General features: G+C 44.5%; 1 protein-coding gene across 1 annotated transcript in view; it reads left to right on the top strand.

The window, feature by feature from the left end:
• Window positions 1–1007: 1007 nt before the first annotated feature.
• ENPEP (glutamyl aminopeptidase) overlaps window positions 1008–15157 on the top strand; it is a 354204-nt gene continuing 340054 nt past the window's right edge. Inside the window, exon 1 of the mRNA XM_086961606.1 lies at window positions 1008–1983. Within this exon, the coding sequence (XP_086817732.1) occupies window positions 1298–1983 (686 nt within the window). The 5' untranslated portion in view covers window positions 1008–1297. The remainder of the gene's footprint in view (window positions 1984–15157) is intronic.

The raw sequence follows: 15157 nt of genomic DNA, 5'->3' as shown, positions 1-15157 counted from the left end.
CAGGTTGAGAAGAGTTTTCTCACTGATCTCTATTGTAAACTTAGTTTTATTCAGATGATAGGGTCAAACCATCATAAATTCATAACCTCCTTTAATACAGAATGTTATTAAGAAAGACCTTCAATGTTTACCTCATTTCACTTGTTTATGCCCTCTCTTTCACACCTTTCAAAACGTCCATCATGAGCCATTTCCTCTTACCTGAGCACAGCTAATGAATTCCGAGGTGAGTATGGTTGTTAAGGCCCTCTCCATCTGCTGCACGCTTTACGGTTTTGTCATTATTTGTCCCACTCGTCTCTGCGTATCCCTGCACACCAACTGTACGGGTAGGGTGAGATCGTTTTCTGTAGCTCCTCATATGTTGTGCTGCAAACTCTCCATAACGCTCTGTTATGTGGACAAGTGCATGTTAAAAATAAAAAAAGGTGTTGATATCGGTATTGTGATATACAATTTCAGAATGTGCTTTGTTGAATAAGTTGCAATTTTTTTTATTCGGTTTCAGTTTTTAACAATGTATATAAATGTGTTTTATTTTTGTAGATACGAATGGTACACAGTAATCACTAAATACACAACAGTTTTTTCTCCAAATGTTACCCACAGCATGGTTAACAACCCTAAAGGGGGAAGTATACAGTGAAATGATGGTGACATTTTGGCCAAGATCGTCCTCCTGTGTCGAAGGCCCTACAAAATGACCTTAAACCCCAAGCTTGGCGCTTTATCCACTAGCACCCTTTGTTGTGCGTGTTTATAAAACCTATTGTAATGGAATAGACAGATGGTTCCTGCCCAGCTGGTGAAATTACCCAAAAGCGAAACAAATTTCAAACTAAAATTATCATTCTCACTGACTTCGAAAAACGTGGATCTTGCGAAGCCCGAAGTGCCAGGGTCCATCGAGATAACTGTATATGGTCTGTCAAACTGTGCCAGGGCCCTGTTTTATGAGCTGCTGACACTGCTAGGCCGGGGATCCTCCCTCCCTTGCTGATTAACACAACACAGTTTTATATTTAACCATACCCAGAACACAGGGGAAGAGGTGGGAGGGTCGGCATTTATAAAAGGAGTGTGTTATCACTACGAGTCGTCAGTCTCCCTTCTCATTCTTCGGGGATAACATTCCCCCTGGAGCAGCAGCAGCTGCTTGCAACATCAACCGGCTGCCACCGGGAGGAAAGGCCACCATCCTCCATCCTCACACTGTGGCGGCACTCGAGGAATCCCACTGCCTGCAGGCGTAGTTGCAATTGGCAGAGAGGGCTTCTGGCCTGTCCCGCCACTAGCAATGGAAGGACTGCAAATGTCGGACGACTTTAAAACGAAAAGATACTGCATTAGGGGCAAGCACGTGGCCATCATATGCGCCGCTGTGGCAGCCGTGGGGCTGGCGGTGGGGCTAGGTGTGGGCCTCACGCGCCCGGAGCCTTGCCTACATGTGCCTGTTTCTCCAGAAGCAACAGCAGGCCCCTCTGGACCCACCGCCGCCGCCACCACCACCACCGCCAGGCCGAGCCTTGCCCCGTCCGCCGGACCGACAGAGGTCGTCTGCCCTGCCACTGAAAACCACAACGGGGACTGGAAAAACTTCCGGCTGCCCGATTACATTGAACCGAAGCACTACAACCTGGAGTTGCACCCGCTCCTGGATGAGGAGATCTACACGGGGAAGGTGCGCATCTGGATAAAGCTCACGCGGCCCAGCTCGCACGTGTGGCTGCACCTGCGCGAGACGCGCCTCACCAGGGTGCCGCAGCTCAGCCTCGACAGGCCCGGGCTCGGGGAGCAGCCCGTCGCAGTGTCCGGGTGCTTCGAGTACACTCAGCACGAGTACATGGTGGTGGCAGCGGGTTCACAGCTGCCGCCCACCGGCGAACAGGAGCACTACGTGCTCACGCTGGAGTTCGAGGGCAGGCTGAACGGGTCCCTGGTTGGTTTTTATAAGACGACGTACGTCGAAGATGGCGTAATCAAGTGAGTGGTTATCCGTACTTATAAATCACGTTTTATGTATGTATTTATGAAGGTACATTAGTAGGATACATAAGGGGCCACTGAGAATTATGGGCAGGGCCACTGGAATCATGCGGCGGCAGGAGAGGGACAAATTATGGAGCTGGGTTGAAAAATTATGCGGCAAATAAAGGCAAATTAGGCGGCATAATGTGGCACATTTTGTAAAAGTATTCATTATTTTGTCATTTTTAAACTTAGAAACACTGTAAAATTATTTTGTAATTTTAAACTTGGAAACACTGTCTGGGCAGAGGTTACACCTCCTTAGCGATAAAAGAACAGTATCCTTTGGACCAAATTATAATAACCAATATTCCACTCGTCTACACATTTCATTCAACCTATTTAATACCATCCATTCACACCAGAGGAGATTGTGCCATATATTTCCCAAAGATAATCAAAACATATAGGGTATGCAAAAATAGAAATCGATTTATTGGTAAAAAAGTCTTAAAATCACACTATGATTTAAAAAACAAGCATTGGCATAGCCAATAAGTCTTGCTTTTGGGACCTTATAAGTATTATGAGGTGATCAATTTTCGTTATGCTTGCGTTGGGCGATTTCTTTATTTTTGATTCGTACCTGGGGGAAGGTACATTTTCCCCACTCCTGGGCTGTGCCATCTTGTTTAGTTAGGTGCATTTTCACGAGGCCACATTGTTACACGGATTTACAGCAGATTTTAAACTGTCGGAATCAGACGCATTGTAACTGAAAGGTGCTAATGCAGAATACTCAGCTAGAAGGATAAAAGGTGGAGTCAGACCTATGGATCTAGTGGCCTACATCTTTCTGGACCAGGGCACAGCCCGCTGAGCTGCTCCTGCTGACGCCAAGTCACTACCAATGTCGGCGCATGCACATAACCGGGTTCAGCGCTTTATAAGCTGTCTTTGGCCTCTGTGAGGTATACTGATCAAGGTAAGCTGTCTCAATAGGCGCGCATATTTTATGAACGTATATGTGCCTATATGTGATTAGATTATATATGTGCTCATTCATAAAGAAAAGCTTATTCCTGTGTATACAATTGATGCATACCTGCGTGTGTATTCATATACAGCGCTATGAGGCAACACAGCGCTATACAAATCGGAATATTTTAAAAAAAAAATTTTAAACAGAGTTAAACTAAAAATGTGCCATCAGGCCGCCCCTCAAGACGATTAATATGTGAAGGATGGTGTGTATCGGCCACAGAAATATAAAATGTATAATTTTTATTCCGTTTGAACTATGTGTACATGGTGTATGGGCTGCGATCGGAATTTTTTAACAATTTTATATCTTTTATCACGTTATAATTGTATTTTGTCTATGATTAGAGTACACCCCAACGTACCATAATGTATTCTATTACATTACCAGACGGCCCGTGCAGCAGAAACAATTAAAAAGGTAGAAAACTTATATATGTGCTCCTTATGTTTCAGCACTTCGTGTTTTTCGCTGCATTACATGGTTGTTTGTTCTTCTTTGGGGCATAAATACAGGTTCTATTTTTTAACCTAAAATATGGTGCATATCATACGTGGGTACCAAGTGCATGCCCTGAAATGTGCCCTTTCCACAGAGCAAGGCTGATAACGAATAAAAAAGCGCCTAGAAGGCGTCGTCACACTGGGTGCTGTCCATGTACACAAAAATAGCACACATGTAATTCAAAAATTATTCTTTAAAAATCAAATTTGAAAAGATAAACAGATATGGAAAATTGAAATGGCAATTGCCAGGTATTCTGTGGACATGCGAGGTCCCGGTTCCCAACACTTCTCACATCAGAGCACCTCTCGGGCTTTGACACGGAATCCTGGTACTTTCGGATAAACAGGGTTGTAAACATGCACATAGTTTAGAATTATCCCTGTATTAGGGAATGTGCTGCTCTGAAATTGGAGCAAACATCGATTTCATATTTTATATCCTGATAATGTCACGTGCACACTTCGAGTTGTCTGAGGCGCAGGCGTGAATATTCGGTTATTATTATTTTTTTTTACATGCTGTGTTCCCTGTGCTAATACTGCAGTATTTACGGATTTCAAACCTACACTATCCGGCCCATGAGGGAACTTGGGGCCCGATGTAGGTAAATCCGATTTACCGATTTTGAAATACCGAATGCTACCGATTCGGTATTTCAAAATCGGTAAATGGGATGTAGGTCCCTAGGTAGGTATGCTAATGCTTTGTTTTGTGGTATCCCGGCGTATCTGGTCAAACGACTGCAGGTTGTCCAGAACGCCGCAGTCCGCCTTTTGTTTAGCATTCCGAAATGGCAGAGTGTTCGGTCACACATGCGCGCACTTCACTGGCTTCCTGTAGCTCAGAGAATTATGTTCAAATCTCTCGTGCTGTCATTTAGAGCTGTCCACGAGCTTGGCCCCGGCTACCTGAGGAAGCGCTTCTCTTTCTACACTCCCTCTCGCTGTCTCAGGTCAGCCTCGCTGGCCAAACTGACTCTTCCCCGCTATAAGCGGGCTAGGCTGGGCGGCCAATCTATTTCTGTGGTAACTGCGAAGGCTTGGAATGCTCTCCCTCTTCATTTGCGTACCGCCCAGTGTCTATCCAAGTTTAAGAAGGATCTCAAGACCCATCTGTTTGTTTGTTAGGTCTAGGCTGTCTCTCTGTGTTATGTTTGGTCACCTCCGCAACGCGCCAGGATACTCCCCAGTAGCAGAGCGCGCTACAAAACAACCTATAACATAACATAACATAACATAACATCTGGAATCGTTACCGATTCCTTACAAATTCGGTATTTACCGATTCGGTAAATACCGAATCGGTATTTGCTATTGAGTCCTATGGGCCTTTGAAGCCCATAGGATTCAATTCAAATACCGAATCGGTATTTACTGAATCTGTAAATACCGATTTTGTCAAGGGTGCAGGGGGTGTCACTTTGACACCCTCTAGCACCCCCAAAACGGGCATGTGTGCAATGTGGCACACAGACATGCCCTAAGGGCACGTCTGTCTGTCACATGGCACATGTGTACATGCACAGATGTGCATGTACACAGGAATCGGTATTTTACCATGGATTTGTATTCCATGGTAAAATACCGATTCTGTAAGCCATGTGCCAATTGTAAATTGGCTACCTACATTGCATTTTCGGTATTTTTACCGAATCGGTAAATATTACCGAATCGGTAATTATTTTACCGATTCGGTACATGTTACCGAATCGGTAAATTTACCGATTCGGTAATGATACCGATTCGGTAAAAATACCGAAAATGTGCCCCTACATCTCGATAGCCCTTTACCGATCGGAAACGGACGAAAATCTGTATTTTCGGCCGATTCCGATCGGTAAAGGGCTACCTACATCTGGCCCCAAGCGTATACATCTGGAGAGGGGCAAGGAAAAGCGTGAGCAGTTTTATTTTTGCAGTTTGCCTCAAATTTAAACCTTGCTTCATCTGAAGTCCCCGCTTGGTGAGGGGAAACGAGCGGACATTTACCGGGCGTTAATGACCCTGCAGGACGTCAGATACTGCCAGGTGTTCCTATAGCAGAGCCTGCTTAGATCTGAATGCACCGGCTGGAGTCCAGGATGCAGGAGCGGGCGGTATATTTACCACGCGTTAACCGGGTTTGGAGCGCAATCTGACCTTGAACAGGTGCTCTCCATATTCAGTGAATTCAGTCCCCGAGGGGTAAAGTCACCCCTGGAGCGCCCAGTCAAAGGGAGTGGGTGGGTGGATTCCCCAGTCGTTAAACAGATTCGCAGTGTGATCTGCGGCGCAAAAAGCATCATTGGAGGTGCGGCTGCTCTTGGCTGGTGCAGTCCGAGTGAACATCTTCTGGGCCGGCCAAGCTTAGGACATTTACAGGAGCTGGGCAGCGGCAACATTACATTTTGCTCTGGCTGGTCACAGCCATTGTTAGTGCAAAGGTCGGTGCGAAACTGTTCTAACACAAGTGCGGTCAGTGCAATTTCAAAATATCTGTTCAAACATTCATCTGTGTGATGCACAAGTGTAGGTGCAAAATTATTCCTGTGCATTCACTGCAACCCCGAAATAGTTGTGCTAAAGTTCCCCCGTGCACGTTATTTACTCCGGAAACATTGGTTCACTATTGCACTGGTGCAACGGATGTAGTGCAGAAGTGTCAGTGTGACAATGCACGAGCGCCAATATAGCCTATGAAATCAAGAAATGACACAGTAGTGGCGCACGCACCTGACTGCCTTCCCCCTCCAGCCCTTCAGATACCAGCGTATTTTTTACATCAGAATTACCGCCGTGATGGGATTGGGATGCGTGCTTTCCGGGGACGCGGGGGGGGGGGGGGTGCAGAGGCTTCCACCGCAGGCTCGCTCCGCTACCAGCAGCAAGTGCAAGGAGGGGTCAGAGACGGCCCATGCGGCGCTATTACAGCATATATCATGCACTCAAAGGCCTTGGCGCCGTTGCGGAAGGTGCAAACGCTGCAGTTCCAGTAGCCCTCGTCCAAGGACGGTTACAGTTGCCGCTTCTATTATAAACATAGGAGAAATAGAGCGCATCAGACACTCGTAGTCCTGAAGGGGTGGAAGCGATGGAGTTCACCGGACTGGGATACTGCTGTACAGCTGCCCCCGTGTCCGTCCCTCTGCCCGGGCTGCATTGTGCGCTGCCATCTCACCTGGTAGGGGTCTTCATGTCTCCTATGCTGCAAGGCAATAGGAGGAGGAAAAAAACTGCAACTTCCGCCGCGAGGTATTTGTAAATAAAACTGAGCGGAAAAAAGCACGAAAGTGAAAGCTGATTACACGAGCGCCTCACGCGGCGGGGGGAAGAGAAGGGGGGAGGGCGCGATTTACTTGCGGGAGCAACAATTGCGACCAGATGGAATGCGTGCTTCTGCGAGTGAATCTCCTGAGGTGTACGCGTTGCCATTGAAGGCAATGGAACGCGTGCACGTGCTTGGCTGAAAAGCCTAAGCGCTCGGAAAAGGTTGTTTTCCTTTGCAGCGCATGCGCGCTGCGAAGGCTCGACCTAAAAAAGGACAATGTGTCAAATGACACAGTCTATAGCATTACTAGTCAACAATGTCCACATAGGCCCAATAGATAATCACAACATCCCAAATTGTAATCAATTGAATAAAAAACAAAACAAAGAGAGTACAATACATAGACAAACACAGTATGTCTTTTACAAGGTACACATCCGTATTACAGAAATAACACAGGAGTGGATCCTGATCTTTTTAGCTTTTTCAAATACTTGTTGACCACAGTTCCTTTCACAGACTGTGTAGTTTATTAACTGTCGACGCGTTTCGATGGACGTATTATGCCCCCATCTTTCTCAAGACAAAAGTTTCTGACTCTCTTGAACAAAAAAGTTGAACATTGATGATTTAAAAACACCTAATGGAGGCGACACTCACTCTGACTGTCTCACTCCCTCTCTCTCTCTGTCTCCCTCTCTCTCCTTCCCTCTCCCTTACTCTGTCTCCCTCACTCTCTCTCCCTCTATGTCTGTCTGTCACCCTCTATCACCCTCGTCCCTCTGTCTCCCTCTCCCTTTCTCTGTCTCCCTCCCTTTCACTCCCTCCCTTTCTCTCCCTCCCTTTCTCTGTCTCCCTCCCTTTACCTCCCTCCCTTTCTTTCCCTCCCTCTCCGTCCCTTTCTCTCCCTCACTCTCCCTCCCTTTCTCTCCCTCCCTCTCACTCCCTCCCCTCCCTCCCTCTCCCTCCATCTTCCTCCCTTTCCCTCCCATCCTTTCCCTCCCTCCCTTTCTCTCCCTTCCTTTCTCTCCCTCCCTCTCCCTCTGTCTCCCTCTACCTCTGTCTCCCCTTCCTTTCCCTCCCTCCATCTCCCTATGTCTCCCTCTACCTCTGTCTCCCTCCCTTTCCCTCCCTCCCTCTATCTCCCTCTGTCACCCTCTGTCATCTCACCCTGCCTGTGTGTGCCCTGGCTGAGACAGCTTCCCGGGCACACACAGCCGCACCAAGCACTTCACAGGTCTTTAAAAGGCCATTTGCATGTTAATGAGGCTTTTTTGTATTTCATCTCTTCGCCCCTGGAGCTCCACTCTGACTATCACTGGTCGCCCAGCCCCCACAGAGCAGCAGAGTCTCTCAGAGTCGCGCTGCTGCAACCGGCAGTGTTTGCAGACACTCCTAATTATTATTATTTTTTTTAATCACGGGTACGATGTCTGAAAGGTCCGCGGGCCGCCAAGGAAGGCTTACCGGGCCGCTGGCAGCCCGCGGGCCGCACTATGAGTACCCGTGCTATAGACTGTGTCATTTGACACATTGTCCTTTTTTTAAACCATAGTGTGATTTTAAGACTTTTTTTACCAATAAATCGATTTATATTTTTGCATACCCTATATGTTTTGATTGTCTTTGGGAAATATATGGCACAATCTCCTCTGGTGTGAACTACATTTTATGGATGGTATTAATAATAATAATAATAATCTTTATTCGGCAAAATTGTTCACCATAAAAGAGTACATATGCACAATAAATATTCAGTTCCCCCGCTAAACAATAAAATATAATAAAGCATAAAAAGATATCCTGGGATAAGGAGTGCTCCTCAGTCACTAATTTAAGTAAAGGTATCTTTGGTTACATGCATCAGTCCGTTGGTAACCTAGAATGCAATTTCAGTAACCGGGAGCGCGTCAGCCAAACGCTACCCAAAAATTTTGCCACCCCGCATATCATGACAGTGGATGATGGATCGGTAGAAAGTACACGTAATGCCAGACTATGACACCTCAGCCCCAGCTCCCTACATACAGGTTTCAACCAGATTTTCCAGGCCACTTTGTAGGCGGGACAAGCAAAGAATAAGTGGGCCACAGTCTCCTTTGGTGCTGCACAGCCTGGGCATGAACGCAAGGGGGCACCAGATTTGGACCACCTCATGGTGAAATCATGCACCGGGAGCGTCCCGTACCTCAGTTTTAGATATAGCGCTCTATCTAGGGGTTTGGTTATCAGGTCAAGGAAGCGTTCAGTTTTTTCACCCATTTAACTTCCAAAAACCGATCCGTGAGTGAACCCCCATCCGACCCACTCAGTGCCTCGCCCTGTACCCAGTCCCAGTAAAGCTTTTTAATCACTTCCTTGGGCGGCGGCATTTGAGACTCCCAAGAAAATATATGGCACAATCTCCTCTGGTGTGAACTACATTTTATGGATGGTATTAATTAGGTTGAATGAAATGTGTAGACGAGTGGACTATTGGTTATCATAATTTTGTCCAAAGGATACTGTTCTTTTAGCACTGTATAGTGCCCTATTCCCTTGGTCTCAAGGGGCTCCTCTTTATTTTTATAAATACACCTCATTAGCACCCGTGTAACACCGAAATATAGCAATAAGCAACAGAAAGGTGACCAGTTCAACTTTGCAAATGGCCTCGCACTGCACAGCAACAAGTGTCCCTTCATTTTTTTAACTTTTGAAGAGTTTGGGCTAGAAATATGCTTTTTTTTTGTAAATTCTGCAGATTATGCGACAGATGATGGGTTATGCTGCAAATGCGGCAAACCTATTAAGTTTAGCGGCATTTATGATATATAGAATTATAGATGGATAGCACTAAATTAAGGGGATGCTTTTGACAGAGGGGTTCTGAGTGACATCAAATAGACAGCAAGAGCCAAAACCTCCCCATAATTCACTTTTTAACTGTTGTCAGTTTTTTCAGGTATTCATTGATTCCAACGCACACCTGTATTAACTAGTGGTGGGTTAGGGTAAACCAGGAAAATTCACAATAAGAGCCAAGTCAGGGTTCTGGGTTAGCCCTAAGAACCAAAACAGCAGAAAAGTATTGTGTATAAAAATGATGAAGCAAACGTCATGTCAAAATATGGCAAAGACTCGTGAATTTAAAATAGGTTATGAGTGCTCGTGTTTCACTTTAATTCACTACATCACAGCATTGACATCCGTTAAAAGTAAAGGACTTTAATCACCAGCTTTTCCCGACCTATGGCATTGCCATCATTGAGCACAAAGGTGCCAGTTTGTCATGCACACTGAAAATATTGCCAATATTATTGTTGTGTGTGATTCAATATTTTTGAATCTTAATCCACATGGCATTCATTTTTTTTAAATTGCCTATGTATTGGGCTGACGTTTTCAAGGTTGTCTCAAATGTGATGTTTAGGTGACGTTAAGGACAGTGAAATAAAGTAATTTATGCAGGATAACACAATTTGGCCAAGCAGGGAAGCTGGAATTTGAACCCAAGCTTTCAGGTTATATTTTGTGCACATCAGCCACTGGAGAATACCTGGGATGCTTGGTCAACTCTATATTGGTCTCTCCAATTGATATGGGACAAGGACAGATCTGTTCTGCCCAAGCTAGGCCAAGCATCTGCAGCCCCATCTGTAATACCAAAGTGCAGCGTGGACACAAAAGTCAGGCGTTATTATGTGTCATTTTATCTTCAATCATGACTGTCGTACAAAAGCAACATTTATTATGTTTAAATAACAAAACAAAAGAAAAATTATTTTTGCTGCAGTTTTGCTAGTTTCATTTTGCAGCAATCACTGCTGAATAAAAGGGAGCAAAATAGCACACATTTGCAATGTGGTGCTACAGTCCTAATTACCCCAACTCAGTCCTTTGGGCCCCGCAAGGCGATTGAAAGCACTATGTAAATGCCAATGCAATCCAACGTAATGCAAGTAGTTATTGTACTGAGAACCATGGGCTAAAAGAAATGAGGAGAAAAAAGGACAAGACGGCCACAGAGTTATTATTTAAAATCTAGCTATCAAAATGGAACACTGGGTTAATGTGATATCAGCACAGGATGGCAAACAGTAACATTTTGTTTCAATTCAGTGTGTCCAAGAATACTGGGAGTCTTATCCAATGATTTACAGCACCTCAAAAATGGTAATTGTTTGTCACTCATCGCACTCAATTGCTCTTGCCTGTCCAGCTCCAATGTCTGATCGATATCATGCTCATAAAACATGCATATACTGTATTGGCAGGTAGCCCATTGTTAGTGTGACATGAATATGCATATGTTTTGTTATGTATTAACTCTGGCTGCATTCCACCCTAATATTACTGAAGGCCTAATTGCGAGTTATTTGCAGCCCCCTTCCTGCACAGTGTTGTATATATGCCACACAAGGCAGGAAGGTGCAGTTGGCGCTCTGACTGCGGCTGTCTGCATGGTAGGCCCTTCTATGAGCCAAGCAGACCGCTGCAGTCACACCACGGCAGGACCACCCACCAGACCAGGATTTAACTCCATATTTTTACTCTCCCTCACTCTCCCTCCCTTTCTCTCCCTCCCTCTCACTCCCTCCCCTCCCTCCCTCTCCCTCCATCTTCCTCCCTTTCATCATTCATGCCTGGAGTCCTGTGTCTAGCACATTGCTATTAATGGTGGAGCATGTACAGTGCCACAGGCACCCAGCGGGGCTCAGAGGCCTCCGGAATCCATTGAAAATAGGAAAGCCATTTTCCTTGCGTTCACTGGTACACATGGCATTCTTGGTAGCTGCTGCTTGTTGTCCTGTGAAACACTCAGCTGCTGCTCTTGAGGAGGCCTGTCACGCTCTCAATGTGTCACTGCATATTGGAAACACCAGACCCTAGTGTCGAGGTAAAAGGGAAATACCTAGCCAAAGAGTGGTCGATGCCAAGCGGATAATTGATGAGGGCCATCATTTCTTATCATACTTGTCTTTTACACAATGACGTTTATACATATGTGACCCTTCAAGTAATACCCATGTCGAGATAGTAGTTTGTTTTCCAGTCAGAATAGTCATGTGGAGGGTAAGGAACATCGCCCTGATTGGCCAATATTTCCTGCAAGTAAGTGGTTGGACAGATGGGTCCGCCACTTTGTTCTCAGTGCTGTCTCACCTCTATGACCATTTGTAGATCCAAAAAGAATGTGTCTTCCTGCTTTGTTGCAGACAACCTTTCAATTCTGGGCCATATGTACAAAGGTTTTTAACATTCACAAATCCTCCGAATCTGTAAGCCAGATGAATTGCTAATGCTAAATCCCTTTATCCTATTTACTAAGAAGATATTGCAATTTTTTCCAAATCTCTCGCCTCTTTGTGGCGTACAGTGTGTCTCTTGATGACCCTTTGCCTCTGCACCCACACCCATAATGTTGTGTGGGTACAGAGGCAAATTGTTTCCATTATTTGCTAGAGTCAATCACCCATGCAACTGATGGAATGCCCCTTAAGATGGCGCTGGCACTATATGTGCACCAGCCCTATCTGTTTCATAGAAGGGACCTCACAAGATCTGTGGTCCCTACTGTAATAATACAGTGCCCAGGCGTGCAGAAAACAGGTGTACACACATGTTGTGTCCCTGGGGCACTGTATGTAATACGCCTCACCCTCATCTGTAAATGGACAAGAATCAGAGAGCATTTTAGTGGGCATTTATTTTTTTGTTTGTTACTCAATTGAGTAATGCAAAATCATGCATAACTGAGAGGATGTAGCTTTACGGCTAGAGTGGTCGACCTTGAAACTGGGGAACCCGGTTCAAGTCTCGGCAATGAAGCTAAACATCCTCTGATTCAGGGAAAATCACTTAATCTCCCCGTGCCTAACCAAAACAAGCATTTGCAATGCAATCGGTCTCGCATTTGTTTGTGTTAGAGCATTTGGCATTGCAAATGGCAATGTTTTTTTTTACCCATGTGTTATGGAGTGTATGTATGTGCTGTGGAATTATGTGGGTTGGATTAGTTATTTGTGGAATTGTGTGGCTTGGAATTGCGTGTTGTGGAGTGATAGAAGTGGAGTGGATTTGTATAGTGGAATTATGTGGCATGGTGTGATGTGGAATTATGTGGTTGGTAATTACATGGTATTAATTGTACTGGAATTATGTGGACTGCGATTGTGTGTTATGTAGTGTAATTAAGTGGAATGGCATTTTGTGGAGTGGTATGTAGTAGAGTTTAATTATGTAGTGTGCTGTTTAATTTTGTGGCATGTAGTGGGATTGTGGGTTGTGGATTGGATGTATGTAGTGTGTTGTGACATTGTGTTGTTGAGTTGAATTATCTGGTTTTGTGTTTAATTATGTGGTATGGATTGGAAATGTATGGTGTTGAAAAGTGTGGGCTGGAACTGTGTGGAAAGATTTGCCTTTTTGGAGATTGCTACTATCGATTCAAGCTCTCAAATGAAGGTTAATGCAAATGAGAAATTAAACATTGATCAAATGTTGGCATCTATGCATAAATAAAGGGGATTTGCATACCTGGTGGTATGGGCATTAGGCCGGTGCAAAATATGGCTGGGATGGACCATAAACCTGGTATATAACAGTTGCACAGCTCATGGCTGAAGGCAGCTGGTATTTCCACGTATGTTCTAGTAACTCTTGTTCTGCATGGGACAGGCTATTGCTTCATGGGCAGCCCGCATCCCTAGACAATTGCAGGATTGGGGGCAGGTGCAGATGGTGGTCCGCAAGTTTCCAACACGTTTCGATTTCAGCATAGAGGCCCAGTAGAATAGTAGCGGCTCTGTACTCAAGAGGCATTTAAACCACACGCTCTGACATGCCATGTCAACTGAAGGCCGGGGAAGTGGAAGAATACCCATACAGTAGATACAGCATGTCTTGAGAGATTGCGCATGCGCGCTACCTAGGCAAGACCTAAAAAGGACGTGATCTCCCTGAGCCCACTCCTTTCCTCTGTAATTTGCCTGCAAATTATTTTATTTCCTCCTATTTAACAATAAGGGTTTTCATGATGATCCCAGGAATACAGCCTACCACCCTGCAGCACAAGCTTTTCAAAGCAGAAAAGCACCGAAAAAAGCATATTTTCTCTTCTGCTCCTTAAAGGTGGCCACTTCAACCAGCAGCAGACATATCAATTAAGCACCAGACGCTGCCTAGGACAAATAGAGTTTTATCTGGTCATGCTTTAGTACATCTTCGGTTTTGTCTTTTCCTTCTAATCTGTTGTGTACAGGAAAACTGATAAAACAGGTGTAGGCAAAATCGCTGCTAAAACACCAGCGGAAGGGGCGGGGGAGGTATACAGTAAGCTAGATAACGATTAGGTAAATATAAAGGGCTAAATATATGCGTAGGGGTCAGAAGAAAATCGGTCATGAATGAAGTGAGAGGTTTTCTACATGCACACACTTTGTTCTAAGAAACAACATCCTGAGAGTTTGACAGCAGCTAAATTTCAAGAGAACATATCAATGGGTACAAGTGCAGTAGGGTAAATTACTAACGATTACTAAATGAACATACACCAAAAAAACAGCAATTGTGAACTAAATATGGTAATTAAAAAATACAATAGAATTACGGTAGGATGACAGCAACAATAAATCATACAATAAAAGAACCAATAAAACAGCACATTGTTCGCTGTATTGAAGGTCTGTGTAAACCAGTCTTTTTAAGTGCTTTACCTACATTTACAAAACCAAATCTATTAGTGCAGCCCCATCTTTTGGAAAACCTGGCAAGTAACTAACTATTTAAAACAAGTTTGTGATGCAGTAGCCACACTAGATGGGCCTGCTGGTCAGTGAAACTGTCATAAACCTCAGATTTCTAGGTTTTCAACTGAGGTGTTATAGATTTCATACTAATTACTGCGAACACATATTCTAAAATTATTAACTAGTTTTGTTAACAATAGTGTGGCAGTCTGTAGTACTACAGCACTGGAATAAGTTGTAAGTATCCAAAGCAATTATGCTCACATCACCTGCTCCAAATATTGAAAAGTAGAGTTAGCCCTGATGGAACTTGTATCCTATGAGGGGCATGGAGAGCACTTCAAAAAGTGTGTGTATCAACATAGCTATCATAAAATAGTCAAATTCCCCTAAGTACCAAAACATTTAACTTTGCTTTTGTGGGCAGTGACAAGATTTTCTTGTCATGCTCAACAAACATATCTCCTATAACAATAAAAAAAAATGCCACAGAATATAAAAAACTGCAACTGCTAAATTCCTTTAACTGGTTTTCTTAAGTACTCACACCTGCAAGCCCGGTTGACCAGGATCGTCATGCAAACGTGAAAACAATTGACACAATTGTAATACTTTTACCCCGGGTTTACAATGTCCTTTCCATCTACCAATAGGTTCTATAGTC

Source organism: Lissotriton vulgaris, chromosome 3_1 (assembly GCF_964263255.1).
Source record: "Lissotriton vulgaris chromosome 3_1, aLisVul1.2, whole genome shotgun sequence".
In the NCBI taxonomy this organism is placed as follows: domain Eukaryota; kingdom Metazoa; phylum Chordata; class Amphibia; order Caudata; family Salamandridae; genus Lissotriton; species Lissotriton vulgaris.
The sequence above is the reverse complement of the archived record's forward strand: the minus strand, read 5'-3'. Positions and strand labels throughout refer to the sequence as shown.